The 17,549-nt window shown below is 45.4% G+C and overlaps 1 protein-coding gene across 2 annotated transcripts in view; it reads left to right on the top strand.

Moving 5' to 3' along the window:
• The window catches only part of RXRA (retinoid X receptor alpha), a 200,135-nt gene that overhangs the window by 56,361 nt on the left and 126,225 nt on the right, over window positions 1-17,549 (top strand). The window contains exon 2 of one of the 2 annotated variants that reach the window (XM_075324354.1): window positions 7,271-7,312. The exons of the other annotated variant lie outside the window; for it this stretch is intronic. Within the exon in view, the coding sequence (XP_075180469.1) occupies window positions 7,271-7,312 (42 nt within the window). The remainder of the gene's footprint in view (window positions 1-7,270; window positions 7,313-17,549) is intronic. 2 annotated transcript variants of the gene reach the window in all.

The raw sequence follows: 17,549 nt of genomic DNA, 5'->3' as shown, positions 1-17,549 counted from the left end.
CCACCTATTAAATGATTCAGCATGATTTGTGTCTGTGGCGCCGGGGCCCGTGCCGCACCGCGAGCCGTTCACACACAGGGACGGATTGTTGCACGTCGCACTGATTGACGGCTTTTTTTAATGCGTAAAGTAATAAATCCAAACGTAAAACGAAATTAATTTATCGGCAGAATCTGTCACTTCTGTCATCAGCGCAGAGAGACTTCTCTGTGTCAGGAGTGTGACCCCCACCGGGGGGCCGCGATGGTGGAACAAGACCAGTATATGGTTATGTCAGGGCTGAAGCAAATTCTGATGCATTAAACCGAGGGACGCACAGAATGATGAGACTTATATTGGCTGCAAAAGTTTGTGCCCCCCATGGTGAAGTTTAAGGCCTTAAATCTGTACATTTGTAAGACTCATACATTTTCTATCGGCATTTTTCACGGACAGAACATGTGCCCATTATAGTCTATGGAGCTGGAACTCTTCACATGATCATGTATTTTTGTGGATTGCGTGGTCTGCAATAAATCCCTGCTACATGTCTGATTCTGCGCACGGATCAAATCTGTGGTCCATAAATATTACTGCCGGCATCCGCATGAAGGGGACCCTCGTTGGGCCGGGGACCGTCGTTGGGCCGGGGACCCTCGTTGCACCAGAGATCCCCCTTGTGTTCAGGTACCCTCCGTGTGCCACTGACCCTCATTGTGCCGGGGACTCTCGTTGGGCCGGGGACTCTCGTTGGGCCGGGGACTCTCGTTGGGCCGGGGACTCTCGTTGGGCCGGGGACTCTCGTTGGGCCGGGGACTCTCGTTGGGCCGGGGACTCTCGTTGGGCCGGGGACTCTCGTTGGGCCGGGGACTCTCGTTGGGCCGGGGACCCTTGTTGGGCCGGGGACCCTCGTTGCGCCAGAGATTCCCCTTGTGCCAGGTATCCTCCATCTGCCACTGACCCTCGTTGGGCCAGGGACCCTCGTTGCGCCAGGAACCCTCGTTGCACCTGAGATCCCCCTTGTGCCAGGTACCCTCCGTGTGCCCCTTACCTTCTTTGTGCCGGGGACCCTCTTTGTGCCGGGGACCCTCTTTGTGCCGGGGACCCTCTTTGTGCCGGGGACCCTCTTTGTGCCGGGGACCCTCTTTGTGCCGGGGACGCTCTTTATGCCGGGGACGCTCTTTGTGCCGGGGACGCTCTTTGTGCCGGGGACCCTCTTTGTGCCGGGGACCCTCTTTGTGCCGGGGACCCTCTTTGTGCCGGGGACCCTCTTTGTGCCGGGGACCCTCTTTGTGCCGGGGACCCTCTTTGTGCCGGGAACCCTCTTTGTGCCGGGAACCCTCTGTGTGATTAAAATTGTAATGGAGAGGCGAAGCTTTGTAATGTATCCATACATAAAACTTACTGATGAAGTTGATGGTAAAACAGACTGTGATGACACTTGAACTCTTTTTTTGCGCACGAGAGAAAACCCTGGCGTCTGAATGAGGCTTTATACTGGAGACTTATGCAATCTGTGATGGATTGGTAATTACATGAGCTGCTAAACCTAAAAGTGCAGCACATCATCTGAGGCGTTTTGAAATAAAATTCCTTAATCACAGCCGATCAATACGTTGTGTGTACCTCGTCACTGCTCAGGGTAGAGCCATCGCCTGGCTGGGGGGCAGCTTGCTGCATCAGAAACCTCCTCGCATGGCTCTTTGTAGTTGCAGAAGCCGTGTCCCTCTGTGGTTTAAAATTCTGCAAATTTTGGGATACATGGACGCTCATTTTCTGTTTTATATTTGCAAGATATTTCCAGAAAATCTTGTAAATTGTCTTCACCCCAAGTCTTATTTTCCCTGCCCCTTTATATAGGGGTACAGATCAATGTCATTGTATAGAAATCCAGCAGCTGTATTGGGGTGCAGACTGACGCTGATGGACACGTTACCTGCCGGTGACCCCGCATAGCAGAGGCGGGGGAGCAAGGAGCTGTGATGTCATGAAGACTCTGTACCTGCGGATAATCTCGGCACGTGCGGCCGTGTATCACTGCTCGTATGTCTCTGGATATAGTACATTATCCGTATATACTGCAGTGAGTTATGTCTGTGACCGGTGTAGCTGCTTCTGTGTCTGCTGCCTTCATTCTGACCCGTGATACATATGGGCTAATGACATGAACAGGTGGAACCAGTTTTTGTTGAGGGTTGTAGGGTTAGGAGCTGAATGACATTTCCAGACTTTCTAAATTCTATCAATAGTTCTAAAGTAACTTTCTTGTTTTTGCATTGTTCCGTCAGTGGCTTAGTTTGTGTGGAAACTTTCTAATCTTGTGTGGGCCATTATCTGTACCTATATTATATCCTGGAAGAGACAGGGAGGCTGTACGGTCTGTATCTAGATCTTGTAAATGAAGAGACGGGGAGGCAGTATTCTCTGTACATAGATAATGTACATAGAGACAGGTAGACAGTACTATCTGTACCTATATTATATCCTGGAAGAGACAGGGAGGCTGTACTATCTGTAACTAAATAATGTACATGAAGAGACGGAGACATAACTATCTGTACCTAGATAATGTAGATGAAGAGACAGGGAGACAGTACTATCTGTACCTAGATAATGTACATGAAGAGAGAGGGAGGCAGTACTGTCTGTACCTATATATACAGGAAGAGATGGGGAGGCAGTACTATCTGTACCTAGATAATGTACATGAAGAGACAGGGAGACAGTACTAGCTGTACCTAGCTAATGTACATGAAGAGACAGGGAGGCAGTACTAGCTGTACCTAGCTAATGTACATGAAGAGACAGGGAGGCAGTACTGTCTGTACATGTGTGTGTGTCTGTGTGTGTGTGTATGTATGTATGTATATATGTATGTGTGTGTATGTATATATATATATATATATATATATATATATATATATATATATATATATATATATATATAATATAATATGAAGAGACATGGGGCAGTGCTATCTGTAATATAATAGAATGTAAATAAAGATTACCAGGAGGCATTACTATCTGTACCTACATTATATACAGGAAGAGCCATGAGGCACTACTATCTATCTTCAACATTTACTGAAAGGGAAATAGGCAGTATTAACAACATATACAGGAAGATATAGGAAGGCAGTACCATCTATACCTATGTAATTTACAGTGTAAGGTAGTGCTATCTGTATCCATTTAATTTAGAGAACGTGATATAGCACTTTCTAGGCAGCACTAACTGTACCTATATAATTTACAAGGAGAGGGAGACAGTACTATCTGTACCTAAATTATTTTCAGGAAGAAACAGGTATACAGTACTTCTGTACTTACATTATTGATAGTACTGTTTACCAGTCTTACCCTATCTGCACCTATATAATTCATAGGAAGAGACAGGGCGACAGTACTATCTGTACCTATATCATTTACAGGAAGAGATAGAGAGGCAGTACTTTATGTGCCCATATCATTTACAGTAAGAGACAGGTCAGCAGTAGTATCAGTACCTACATTATTTACAGGAAGAGACTGGGAGGAGTATTATCTGTACCCATGTCATTTACAGGGAGAGACCAAGAGGCAGTACTGTCTGCACCTACATTACTCACAGGAAGAGACTGGGAGGCAGTATTATCTGGACCTATATCATTTACAGGCTGACACAGGGAGGCAGTCCAATCTGTACCTTTATCATTTACAGGAAGAGACAGAGAGGCAGTAGTATCTGTACCTACATTACTTATAGGAAGTGCCTGGGAGGCAGTGTTATCGGTACCTATTTCATTTATAGGAAGACAGAGAGGTAATAATTTCTGTGCCCGTATTTACAGAAAGAGACAGGGAGGCAATACTATCTGAACCTATATCATTTACAGAAAGAGACAGGGAGGCGGTACTATATGAACATACATCATTCATAGGAAGAGACAGGGAGGCAGTACTATCTGTATATGTCATTTACAGGAAGAGACATGGAAGCAGCACTTTCTATAACTAAATAATGTACATGAAGACACAGGGAAACAGTACTATCTGCAACCAGATAATGTACACGAAGAGACAGAGAGGCGGTGCTATATGTATATGTGTGTGTGTGTGTGTGTATGTGTATATATATGTATGTGTATATATATATATATATATATATATATATATATATATATATATATATATATATATATACACATCATTTATAGTAAAAGACAGGGATGCCGTACTATCTGCATATGTCATTTACAGGAAGAGACAGGGAGGCAGTACTATCTGTACCTACATTACTTATGGGAAGAGACTCACTCAGAGGCGGTGTTATATGTACATATACCATTTTTAGGAAGAGACAGGTAATACTTTCTGTGCCCATATTTACAGAAAGAGACAGGGAGACAGTACTATCTGTACTTATATAATTTACAGGAAAAGACAGGGAGGCAGTATTTTGCATATGTCATTTACAGGAAGAGACAGGGAGGCAGAACTTTCTGTATATGTGATTTTACAGGAAGACAGGGAGACAGTACTACCTGTATGTCATTTACGGGAAGAGACAGGGAGGCAGTATAATCTGTACCTATATAATTTACAGGAAGAGACAGGGAGGTGGTACTATATGTACATCATTTATAGGAAAAGACATGGAGGCGGTACTATGTCCCTATATAATTTACAGAAAGAGACAGGGAGGTGGTACTATATGTACATTCATCATTTATAGGAAGAGACAGGGAAGCAGTACTATATGTACATTCATCATTTATAGGAAGAGACGGAGGCAGTACTATCTGTACATTCATCATTTATAGGAAGAGACAGGGAGGTGGTACTATCTGTATGTCATTTACAGGAAGAGACAGGGAGGCAGTACTATCTGTCATTTACAGGAAGAGACAGGGAGGCAGTACTATATGTACATTCATCATTTACAGGAAGAGACAGGGAGGCAGTACTATATGTACATTCATCATTTATAGGAAGAGACAGGGAGGCAGTACTATCTGTCATTTACAGGAAGAGACAGGGAGGCAGTACTATATGTACATTCATCATTTACAGGAAGAGACAGGGAGGCAGTACTATATGTACATTCATCATTTACAGGAAGAGACAGGGAGGCAGTACTATATGTACATTCATCATTTACAGGAAGAGACAGGGAGGCAGTACTATCTGTAATTTACAGGAAGAGACAGGGAGGCAGTACTATATGTACATTCATCATTTACAGGAAGAGACAGGGAGGCAGTACTATCTGTACATTCATCATTTACAGGAAGAGACAGGGAGGCAGTACTATATGTACATTCATCATTTATAGGAAGAGACAGGGAGGCAGTACTTTCTGTGCCGTCATGACTGTTTCTGCAGTGTAAGTGCGCGCTCCGTTGTTTGTGGGCGGGGTAGAGATAACAGGGTTGTGTGCAGTTTATTTTGTGATTTTCGGGTGTTTCGCACTCGTTCGCTCTTCTACCTGTGTGACCGGGTCTTCTGTCCACAAACAAGATCCTTGTAGGATCCTTTTCTTTAGCGCTCCGGTTCCGCCCTGCGGTTTCCCTAGCAGCGACGTGGCCTATGTCTTCCAAGGGTCTATAAGCAGACTTTGGCCTCCGTTCAGGAATTCCCAATTATCTCCGGGCAATCTCAGCTTCCAGTGTGCACGGAACAAGTCTGCTTCTGTCTACCACATCTGGAAAATGTTACAGCGGGGCGTGCTGGCTGTCGTCACACGGAGACTGACAGCCCCCTCCCCCACCCGCCGCCATCATGTTAACCCTTGGATTGAAATAAATGGTATATAGCTTTGAGGGAAAGCTCCCGGCGGCGGCCACAATCTTCTACGTGGACCAAAGAAGTGGTCAAGTGTCCAAACAATGCAAAATCACGGCACAAAGGGGGATTCGCTTCTGCCGTCAGGTGTCTGGGAAAGATGGGTGAGAAGTACCGTAATACGGCTGCAATTTATGCCGCCATCCGTTGTCGGTGCGCTTTCTTGAGTTCTGAGACGCCGTTCTGTGCCGCCTGTAATGAGTCGTCCCTCACTTCTTAGGGGTCTGTTCACACGGGTCTTGCGTGCAGATTTTAGGTCTGGGTTTTCTGGATGGCGACTCCTCTGCCTATTAAACTGCGAGCCTCATGAAAGCGATTCCGGGAAATCCAGCGCTGCAGGATTCACAGCTACAAGAGTTCAATTTATACGGAAATCTGCGGCAAATCCTCAGAATTTCCACCGCAAAATTCGCTGCAGATTTTCTGCGGCACAATTAGAGTTTGCATTGTAAAACGTGAAATCCGCTGTGACTTTAAATTGGTGTGCTGCAGAAATTGGCGTGTGGCAAAAATTGTCGTGCTGCAGAAATTAATATGGTGCAGAAACTGATGTGCCGTACAGGGTGACATGCCGCAGATATTAATATGGTGCAGAAACTGATGTGCCGTACAGGGTGACATGCCGCAGATATTAATATGGTGCAGAAACTGATGTGCCGTACAGGGTGACATGCCGCAGATATTAATATGGTGCAGAAATTGATGTGCTGTAGAGATTTATGTGCCGCACAGATTGCCGTGCTGTAGAAATTAATATGGTGCAGAAACTGATGTGCTGTAGAGATTGACGTGCTGCATAAATTGAAATGGTGCAGAAATTGATGTGCCGTACAGATTAACATGCCGCAGAAATTAATATGGTGCAGAAATTGATGTGCTGCACTGATTGACATGCTGCAGATATTAATATGGTGCAGATATTGACGTGCTGCATAAATTGATATGGGTCAGAAATTGATGTGCTGTACAGATTGACGTGCCGTAGAAATTTCTATGGTGCAGAAATTGACGTGCTGTAGAGATTGATGTGCCGCACAGATTGCCGTGCTGCAGAAATTAATATGGTGCGAAAATTGACCTGCTGCAGAAATTGACCTGCTGCAGAAATTGACGTGCTGCATAAATTGATATGGGGCAGAAAATGATGTGCTGCAGAAATTAATATGGTGCAGAAATTGACCTGCTGCAGAAATTAAAATGGTGCAGAAATTGATGTGCTGTAGAGATTGACATGCTGCAGATATTGGCGTCCTGTAGATTTCCTATCCGCAGCATCGGTTGATTTGCCCTGCGGATATTCTGTGCAGCGCGTGCTTGATACTCTTATATAGTGGCATTCCCCATGGCTCCTCCTGTGTCGGCAGCGGCTTTCCCGTCCCCGTGTGCACAGGCGCTAATGCTCCGCAGAAGCTCTGCTCGTCATCCGTCATGTACTGATGATTTTTGTCTTTTTTTTGTCTTTTAGAGGGAAAGTTCTGTGACTATCCTACCATTGTATCGTACAACGGTAGGCCTGAGTGTTTTCTATGTCCTGCATGTTCTGTATCTCTGTATATATGACCGCTGATGATGTTTTCCTCCTGTGATGTTTTTGCCGGCACTTTCCTGTTTTTTCTCTCGCTTATTTCTTTTTCCATTACTGGCCGTCTCTGCCTTTCAGCTGATTAACACCCTCTTCTCACGTCTGCTTTTCTCAGATTTGCTCCTTCGCCTGCACTGTGTTTTTTTCGTTATATTTTTTTGCCTTTTATTGGTCCGGGGGGATTTCAGCCATAACTGTGACAGTGACGGAGGTTCCGGACACGGCGAGGGCTGGGGAGGACACGGCGAAGGCCGTGGAGGATGCGGCGAGGGCCGGGGAGGACACGGCGAAGGCCGTGGAGGATGCGGCGAGGGCCGGGGAGGACGCGTCGGCCGCCTGCTGCTTGTCCCATAGCGAAAACATGAGAGAATGTTGCTGAACCGCATATTTGTAATGGAGGACCCGAGGGGGCGCAGCAGGCCCCGCTGCCCCATGATGGGAGCACGTGCTGCAAACTGCACAGCGCACAACATCAAACAGCAGAGCCCAGATGTTTAATGCAGAGAATATGAAAGGTCAGAGCCGCTATCCGGACCATCTCCCCCAACCGCCCCCTATTCCATCCCGCTGCGTCCTACAAACTACAGCAAAGGGGACCGGAGCCGGAGCACAAACAGCGGCTCATTTGCATGTTCCTCTTCCCAGAATTCCCGGTGGCAGCAGATGCACGGAGATGGGGAGGGGGAAGGAGAACATGATCAGGCAGATTTTTTGCACCTGTGTTTGCTGTTTGGTGTCTTCTCGGTTTTGCCAACTTTCTAAAATTGGACGGTTGCTTGGTGACCAGACTGTTGTCAATGACGAAGCTGAGGTGGCAGCCATGTTTATCTCCGCAACTGCCAAAGAGGTCTGCAACGTATGACGAAGCAACGAGCAGAAAAGCTAAAATAATAAAAGAGAAAAGAACCGCTTATATGTCACCGACCACAGCATGTATAACAGCGATATACAAGAGTATACTATAATACTGCCCCGATATACAAGAATATACTATAATACTGCCCCTATATACAAGAATATACTATAATACTGCCCCTATATACAAGAATATAACTGCTATAATACCACCCCCTATGTACAAGAATATAACTACTATAATACTGCTCCTATGTACAAGAATATAACTACTTTAATACTGCCCCCTATATACAAGAATATAACTACTATAATACTGCCCCCTATGTACAAGAATATAACTACTATAATACTGCTCCTATGTACAAGAATATAACTACTATAATACTGCCCCTATGTACAAGAATATAACTACTATAATACTGCTCCTATGTACAAGAATATAACTACTATAATACTGCCCCTATGTACAAGAATATAACTACTATAATACTGCCCCTATGTACAAGAATATAACTACTATAATACTGCCCCTATGTACAAGAATATAACTACTATAATACTGCCCCCTATATACAAGAATATAACTACTATAATACCGCCCCCTATATACAAGAATATAACTACTATAATACTGCCCCCTATATACAAGAATATAACTACTATAATACTGCTCCCTATGTACAAGAATATAACTACTATAATACTGCCCCTATGTACAAGAATATAACTACTATAATACTGCCCCTATGTACAAGAATATAACTACTATAATACTGTCCCTATGTACAAGAATATAACTACTATAATACTGCCCCTATGTACAAGAATATAACTACTATAATACTGCCCCCTATATACAAGAATATAACTACTATAATACCGCCCCCTATATACAAGAATATAACTACTATAATACTGCCCCCTATATACAAGAATATAACTACTATAATACTGCTCCCTATGTACAAGAATATAACTACTATAATACTGCCCCTATGTACAAGAATATAACTACTATAATACTGCCCCCTATATACAAGAATATAACTACTATAATACCGCCCCCTATATACAAGAATATAACTACTATAATACTGCCCCCTATATACAAGAATATAACTACTATAATACTGCTTCTATATACAAGAATATAACTACTATAATACTGCCCCTATGTACAAGAATATAACTACTATAATACTGCTCCTATGTACAGGAATATAACTACTATAATATTGCTCCTATGTACAAGAATATAACTACAATACTGCCCCTATGTACAAGAATATAACTACTATAATACTGCCCCCTATGTACAGGAATATAACTACTATAATATTGCTCCTATGTACAGAAATATAACTACTATAATACTGCTCCCATGTACAAGAATATAACTACAATAATACTGCCCCTATGTACAGGAATATAACTACTATAATATTGCTCCTATGTACAGAAATATAACTACTATAATACTGCCCCCTATGTACAAGAATGTAACTACTATAATACTGCTCCTATGTACAAGAATATAACTACTATAATACTGCTCCTATGTACAAGAATATAACTACTATAATACTGCTCCTATGTACAAGAATGTAACTACTATAATACTGCTCCTATGTACAAGAATGTAACTACTATAATACTGCTCCTATGCACAAGAATATAACTACTATAATACTGCCCCCTATGTACAAGAATATAACTACTATAATATTGCTCCTATGTACAAGAATATAACTGCTATAATACTGCCCCCTATGTACAAGAATGTAACTACTATAATACTGCCTCCTATATACAAGAATATAGCTACTATAATACTGCCCCTATGTACAAGAATATATTTACTATGTTACTGCCTTTATGTACAAGAATATAACTACTATAATACTGCCCCTATGTAGAAGAATATAACTATTAGGAGCAGTATTATATGTGCAAGAATATACCTACTATAATACTGCCCCTATGTACAAGAATATAACTACTATAATACTGCCCTTTATATACAAGAATATAACTACTATAATACTGCCCCTATATACAAGAATATGACTACTATAATACTGCCCTTTATATACAAGAATATAACTGCTATAATACTGCCCCTATGTACAAGAATATGACTACTATAATACTGCCCTTTATATACAAGAATATAACTGCTATAATACTGCCCCTATGTACAAGAATATGACTACTATAATACTGCCCCTATGTACAAGAATATAACTGCTATAATACTGCATGAAAATGTGTTATTAAATGTTTGCCCCCCCGTGATTGCCCCTGTGGAGGGGGTTATTGCCTGCAGTGAGTGTGTTGGGTAATCTATCAGTTTAGGTAATGAGCCTGTGTGTTGTAGTGATTTCCTCCTTCATTCCGGGGGTCTTCTCGGGGGGGTCTTCTCAGCTCGGTGGTGTTTGTTCTTCCTTCAGACATAAATCCGTCTCCCTCCTGGGTTTGCTCAGCTGTTGCCTCCATGCAGCTTTGTACCTTTGTGTAAGTGGTTATTTGCTGACCCTGGAGCCCCTCAGTAAATCTCGGAGGTGTGAGGTGGGCCGCTCCTGGGTGCTGCAGACACAAGCCGTGCACGCTCAGGTTCATAGTTAATGAGCTGTGACCCCACTGATGGCCGATCCTGTGATGGCGGCTGATTTGTGTTCTTGCAGGGTCAGTATTCGGAGGGTCACGTCCTCCCCCCTCTGTGCGGCACATGTCGCACTGTATTACCGGTTCTTGTTGGATCCACGTCGCTCGGTGCCGGATCGGAACCGATTTTCCTAAACTCTTCCCCATATACAGATTCTGCAGCCGCCCGCTCCTCCCTGGACTTACAGTTTATTGTGAAACGTTGTGGATTTCAGTATTAAAGTAGCAAAGTTCATTGCCACATTATAAAAAATGGAGAATAATCCATTGCAAAACTATACAACCCCCAATCAAGGATCTTTTACCCATCTCCTTGGAAGACTATGCATTAGTTTTTGTTCTTTTCCTCTATTTTATAGGCATTTAACATCAGGCCATATATTTTAGAAGTCCCGTCTCTGTGGAGGAACCACCATGGGCACCCCCACCACTCCTCCTCACGATTGGACGTTTCTTAATATTGCTACTTATTCCCTAATTTTATAACTTGCTGATGATCTCTGGGGGTCTGATCCTGAGAAAAGGGCTCTGGCACCTCTAGGATGGGACTCTGCGGAGGAACCACCATGGGGACCCCCACTACTCCTTTTTACAGTTGGAAATTTCTTAAAATTGCTTCTTATCCTTTATTCATATAACTTGCTGATCTCTGAGGGTCTGGACCCTGATATCCCATTGATTCTGAGAATAGGGCTCTGGCACCTCTAGAATGGGGCTCTGTAAAGGAACCACCATGGGCACCCCCACTACTCCTCCTCACAATTGGAAATATGTTAATATTGCTACTTATCCCATACTCATTTAACTTGCTGATCTCTGGGGGTCTGATCACTGAGACCCCATTGATCCTGAGAACAGGGCTCTGGCACTTCTAGGATGGGGCTCTGCGGAGGAACCACCATGGGGACCCCCACTGCTCCTCCTCACAAATGAAAATTTTCTTAAAATTGCTTCTTATCCTGTACTCATATAACTTGATCTTTGGGTGGCTGAACCTTGAGATCCCATTGATCTTGAGAAAAGGGCTCTGGCACCTCTAGATGGGGCTCTGAGGAGGAACCACCATGGGGACCCCCACTACTCCTCCTCACACATGGAAATTGCTACTTATCCCCTACTTTTATAACTTGCTGATCTCTGGGGGTCTGATCACTGAGACCCTATTGATCCAGAGAGCAGGGCTCTGGCACCTCTAGGATGGGGCTCTGCGGAGGAACCACCATGGGGACCCCCACTGCTCCTCCTCACAAATTAAAATTTTCTTAAAATTGCTTCTTATCCTGTACTCGTATAACTTGATCTTTGGGCGACTGAACCCTGAGATCCCATTGATCTTGAGAAAAGGGCTCTGGCTCCTCTAGATGGGGCTCTGAGGAGGAACCACCATGCGGACCCACACTACTCCTCCTCACAAATAGAAATATCTTAATATTGCTACTTATCCCCTACTTTTATAACTTGCTGATCTTTGGTGGTCTGATCAGAGACCCCATTTATTCTGAGAACAGGGCTCTGGCACCTCTAGGATGGGGCTCTGAGGAGGAACCACCATGGGGACACCCACTACTCCTCCTCACACATGGAAATTGCTACTTATCCCCTACTTTTATAACTTGCTGATCTTTGGGGGTCTGATCACTGAGACCCCATTGATCCTGCAACCAGGGCTCTGGCACCTCTAGGATGGGGCTCTGTAAAGGAACCACCATGGGCACCCCCACTACTCCTCCTCACGATTGGAAATATGTTAATATTGCTACTTATCCCATACTCATTTAACTTGCTGATCTCTGGGGGTCTGATCACTGAGATCCCATTGATCCTGAGAACAGGGCTCTGGCACCTCTAGGTTGGGGCTCTGCGGAGGAACCACCATGGGGACCCCCACTACTCCTTTTTACAGTTGGAAATTTCTTAAAATTGCTTCTTATCCCGTATTCATATAACTTGCTGATCTCTGAAGGTCTAGACCCTGAGATCCCATTGATTCTGAGAATAGGGCTCTGGCACCCCTAGGATGGGGCTCTGCGGAGCCTCATCATGAATGAAGTAAAGGTGTTGATGCTCAATCTCCAGTCCCTCGGAGTGTTGGAGTGCGGCACCATAGCTGCATTCACTTCATCCTCCAGAGTGGTGGGGGTCCCATAGATCGCAGTATGAGGTTCAACCCCCACCCCACCCCCACCCCACCCCAGGCATATGCCGTGCCGTCCTTTTATCCGTAGACGGCTCAGATGTTCCAGGACTGGGGTTGGGTCCAGTACTGACCTCGGAGGGGTCCCTCCGCTGGACTCATCATCGGCTATTTTGCTTTCCGTGGAATCATTCTCGGTCATGAATGACGAATCTCCCTTTTTTACATAAGACGTTGCGATGCTGCAACAAAAAAATTATCCCATTAAGTCGGTAATTCAGTTACAGGAGTTTCCCGGGATCCAGGAATCGTTTACTTCAAGCCCTTAAATCGCTCGCCCTTCCCGGCTCCAGCTGCAAATCCGAACCATGTGCTGCGTCCAGAGAGCGAGGCCGAGAGTCTGAGGAAGATAAATATCTTAATGGTCTTCATTGGGAAATCCTTTGATACTAAACTTTTCAACCTTGGGATCTTTCATCCCCAGAATCCTGTGGTCGGTGAGGTTTGCAGAATGAGCGGCTTCTGACCACGATTGCTCCAGATGATCTAGGTCTCCTGCGATTTATGCTGTGTGTGCCGGATCCGCGGGCTGCAGGTCAATTCTTTTTGCGTTTTTCCCCTGTGTTTCGGAGGATTGACAGATCAATCCCCTGATAACTCGAGGTCGGCGGGGGATTGATCCCAAATTCCGGGGACCAGAATCCAGTGCAAAGGGGTTGGAGCAAGCGCTTCATGATCACCGGGGCGGCTGTCACACTGCTCTCGCTGCCTTTCATTCTTCTTCCCTGGCCGCTCATTAGGCTCATACATATTCGCTGCTTCTCCCAACGTCTGTGATTGGTTGCAGTCAGACGAGCCCCCCTGCTGAGTGACAGCGTGTCTGAGGCTTCCAATCACAGACGCCGGTGGGCGGGTCTATATCGTACAGTAAAATAAATAAATTGGCGTAGGATCCCTCCATATTATGATGCCAGCACAGGTAAAGCCCGACAGCTGGGGACTGCTATTTTCAGGCTGATGATACCCATGGTTATTGGGCTCACCCCCAGCCTAAAAATATCAGCCAGCAGCCGCCCGGAATTGCCTCATCCATTAGATGCGACAGTCCTGGTACTTTACCCAGCTCTTCCCTTCGACCTGGTGTGGCGGCAATCGGGGTAATAAGGAGTTAATAACGGCCCACTGCTGCCACTAAGCCCTAAATTAGTAATGGCAGTCGTCTATGAGACCCCCCCAACACTAATTTCTAAGTGAAAGTAAATAAACACAAACATCGAAAAAATCCTTTATTTGAAATAAAAGACAAAAAAGCCCCCTCTTTCACCACTTTCTTAACCCCCTAAACACCCCTCCAGGTCCGACGTAATCCACACGAGGTCCCACGATACTTCTAGCACTGCTACATATCTGAAGCTGACAGTGAGCGCCATAGAACATCACTGCATGCTGTGAGCTCCACGCAGCAACTGAAGTGAGCCACACGATCAGCGATGACGTCACTGAGGTTACCGGCAGCCACAGCTAGAGTCCTCTACCTGTGATAGCAAATCAGCCGAGTGACTGAAGTGATCCACGCGATCAGCCGCGATGTCATTCGGGTGATTTGTGGTCACAGGTGGAGGACTCCAGCTGTGGCCACGGGTAGCCTGAGTGACGTCACCGCTGATAGCGCGACTCACTTCAGTTGCTACATGGAGCTCACAGCGGGCCGTCATGTTCTATGGTGCTCGCTGTGAGCTTCAGATGTAGTGTTTTTCCCGCGGGTGCGTTTTTTTTGGCCCAAAAACGTGTATCTTTGTGGTCACCACAAAGATGCAACGTGCGCACATAGCGTTACTCCACTTTGATACATATTTTTTCTTTTTTTTTGCTACTTTCCTTGCTTTCGCCTTCGTTCACAATGAACGCGCTGTTTTTGTAGGAGCAGGTAATGGTTTTATAAGCAGGATGTCCTTACAGAAAGCTGTCCTCTGCATGGGGCAGGACTTGGCCCGGAGAGGGGCTTCCATAAAGGATGTCCCCAAAATAGCCCGTCTGGAAGCCGCTGACCGGGAACAAGAGCTGGAGGCCACTGGACGGCGTTCAGGGAGCTGCGACGCTGCGTATCCAGAAAGTGACGGTGACATATTGACTCGCGTTTGCGTGTGAGCCGAGTCACTTGGAAATAAACAATCCCGGTCTGTCCTTGCCGCTCGCCCTCGGCCCCCGGCAGACGCAGGATGTGTTCAGGGGCCGCCGCCGTCATATAAAGCTGCAGAATCGGATTTTATCTGTGGAAACATTCCTTCCCCAGTGAAGGAGGTTATATTTACACCGAGGTGAAGTGAACTTGGGGAAGGCAATGACCTACATTTCTCTGTAATTATAAGGCTAGAGTTCCTCTGAGAATTAATAAACAATTCATTCATTCACGCCGGGGAGCCGCCATATTGTTTCCGCAGCCGCTAATAATTTCTGGTGCAATAGACAGATGAGTCGTGGACGGGACTGTGAACGGCGGAGGGGAAGCAGAGGAGGTGGAGGAGCATTTCCTCCGCTCATACAATGTGTTCACGAACAACTGTGCATTGCAGAACTGTCCTAGCATCGGGGGCTGCAAAGATGAAGATGAAAGTCCTGTTTCCCATCGAGCTCTATGGCGCTTTTAGTGTTGCTCTCGTATATTAGACTGACACATGGTTTGGTGCTGGCTTCTCCTAGGGACAGTTCCTTATCCCCTTGATTTGGTGATGGCTTCTGCTTGGGAAAGTTCCTTTACCCTGTTTTGATGCTGGCTTCTCCTTTGGACAATTCCTTACCTCTTGGTTTGATTCTGGCTTCTCCTTGGAACAGTTCCTTACTCTCTTGTTTTGGTGCTGGCTTCTCCTTAGCCCTTGTTTTGATACTGGCTTCTCCTTAGCCCTTGTTTTGATACTGGCTTCTCCTTGGGACAGTTCCTTACCCCCTTGTTTTTGTGCTGGCTTCTAACTAGCTCTTGTTTTGGTGTTGGTTTCTACTTGGGACAGTTCCTTACCCCCTCAGTTTGGTGTTGGCATCTCCTTGGAACAGTTGCTTTGCTCTCTTGTTTTGGTGCTGGCTTCTAATTAGCACTTGTGTTGGTGATGGTTTCTACTTGGGACAGTTCTTTAACCCCTTGGTTTGGTGTTGGTTTCTCCTTGGAACAGTTCCTTAACCCTTGTTTTGGTGCTGCCTTCTCCTTAGCCCTTGTTTTGATGTTGGCTTCTCCTTGGGACAGTTCCTTACCCTCTTGTTTTGGTTCTGGTTTCTAATTAGCACTTGTTTTATGTGTTGGTTTCTCCTTGGAACAGTTCCTTACCCTTTTGTTTTGGTGTTGGCTTCTCCTTAGCCCTTGTTTTGGTGATGGTATCTCCTTGGGACAGTTCCTTAACCCTTGTTTTGATGTTGGCTTCTCCTTGGGACAGTTCCTTACCCCATTGTTTTAGTGCTGGCTTCTAATTAGCTCTTGTTTTGGTGTTGGTTTCTACTTGGGACCGTTCCTTGACCTCTTGTTTTGGTGCTGGCTTCTCCTTAGCCCTTGTTTTGATGTTGGCTTCTCTTTGGGACAGTTCCTTACCCCTTTGGTTTGGTGTTGGTTTCCACTTGGGACTGTTCCTTAACCTCTTGTTTTGGTGCTGGCTTCTAATTAGCTCTTGTGTTGGTGATGGTTTCTACTTGGGACAGTTCCTTAACCTCTTGTTTTGGTGCTGGCTTCTCCTTAGCCCTTGTTTTGATGTTGGCTTCTCCTTGGGACAGTTCCTTACCCTCTTGTTTTGGTGCTGGTTTCTAATTTAGCTTTTGTTTTGGTGCTGGCATCTCCTTGGAACAGTTCCTTACCCTCTTGTTTTGGTGCTGGCTTCTCCTTAGCCCTTGTTTTGGTGATGGCTTCTCCTTGGGACAGTTCCTTACGCCCTCGATTTAGGTATTGGAAGATTGAATGGACACTTCAGCCTAGACCTGCACATTTACGTTGGATCTTGTTTTCTCCTCGGTGATGTTGCCTCCATGACTGGGTATCTCGGGCGGTTTTGTATTTTAGCTTTACTTTGGAGGTGGCTTGGTTTCTCCTCGGCTTCTCTGAAGCTCTCCGCTTGCCTATGGGCTGTGCTTGGTGAAGAGCAGGAATCTGATGAGCGGTTTGTGTAGTCGGGGCAGTGAATGGAGCTCGGCAGGCGCTGAACCGTCGCTGCTTGAGACGACGTCTTAATCGCGTCTCCCGTCTTGCGGTGGGCCTTCTTAAGTGTCCTCAGCACACGGCCTGTGATCAGGGCTAACTTGTCCGAGAAGGTTGCGTTCCTTTATTTTGCTGTGTACTATTAAGGGATTATCAGCCTTGCGGCCTGTAAGAGGCTCACACAGATTTACATCCCTTTTACAGAAAGGCTCATTACGGCGCTGGCAGAGGGCCTTGATTTGTGCAGTAATTTCCCCTGACTGTTGTGTCCCGGGCTTCCCGCAGGGCAGTCGAGTGTCTCTTCATTCTCGGAGCTGCACACTCTTGCAAGTCTA

The sequence above is a fragment of the Anomaloglossus baeobatrachus genome, chromosome 9, assembly GCF_048569485.1.
Source record: "Anomaloglossus baeobatrachus isolate aAnoBae1 chromosome 9, aAnoBae1.hap1, whole genome shotgun sequence".
NCBI classification, from domain to species: Eukaryota; Metazoa; Chordata; class Amphibia; order Anura; family Aromobatidae; genus Anomaloglossus; species Anomaloglossus baeobatrachus.
This window is presented reverse-complemented; position numbering and strand designations above follow the sequence as displayed.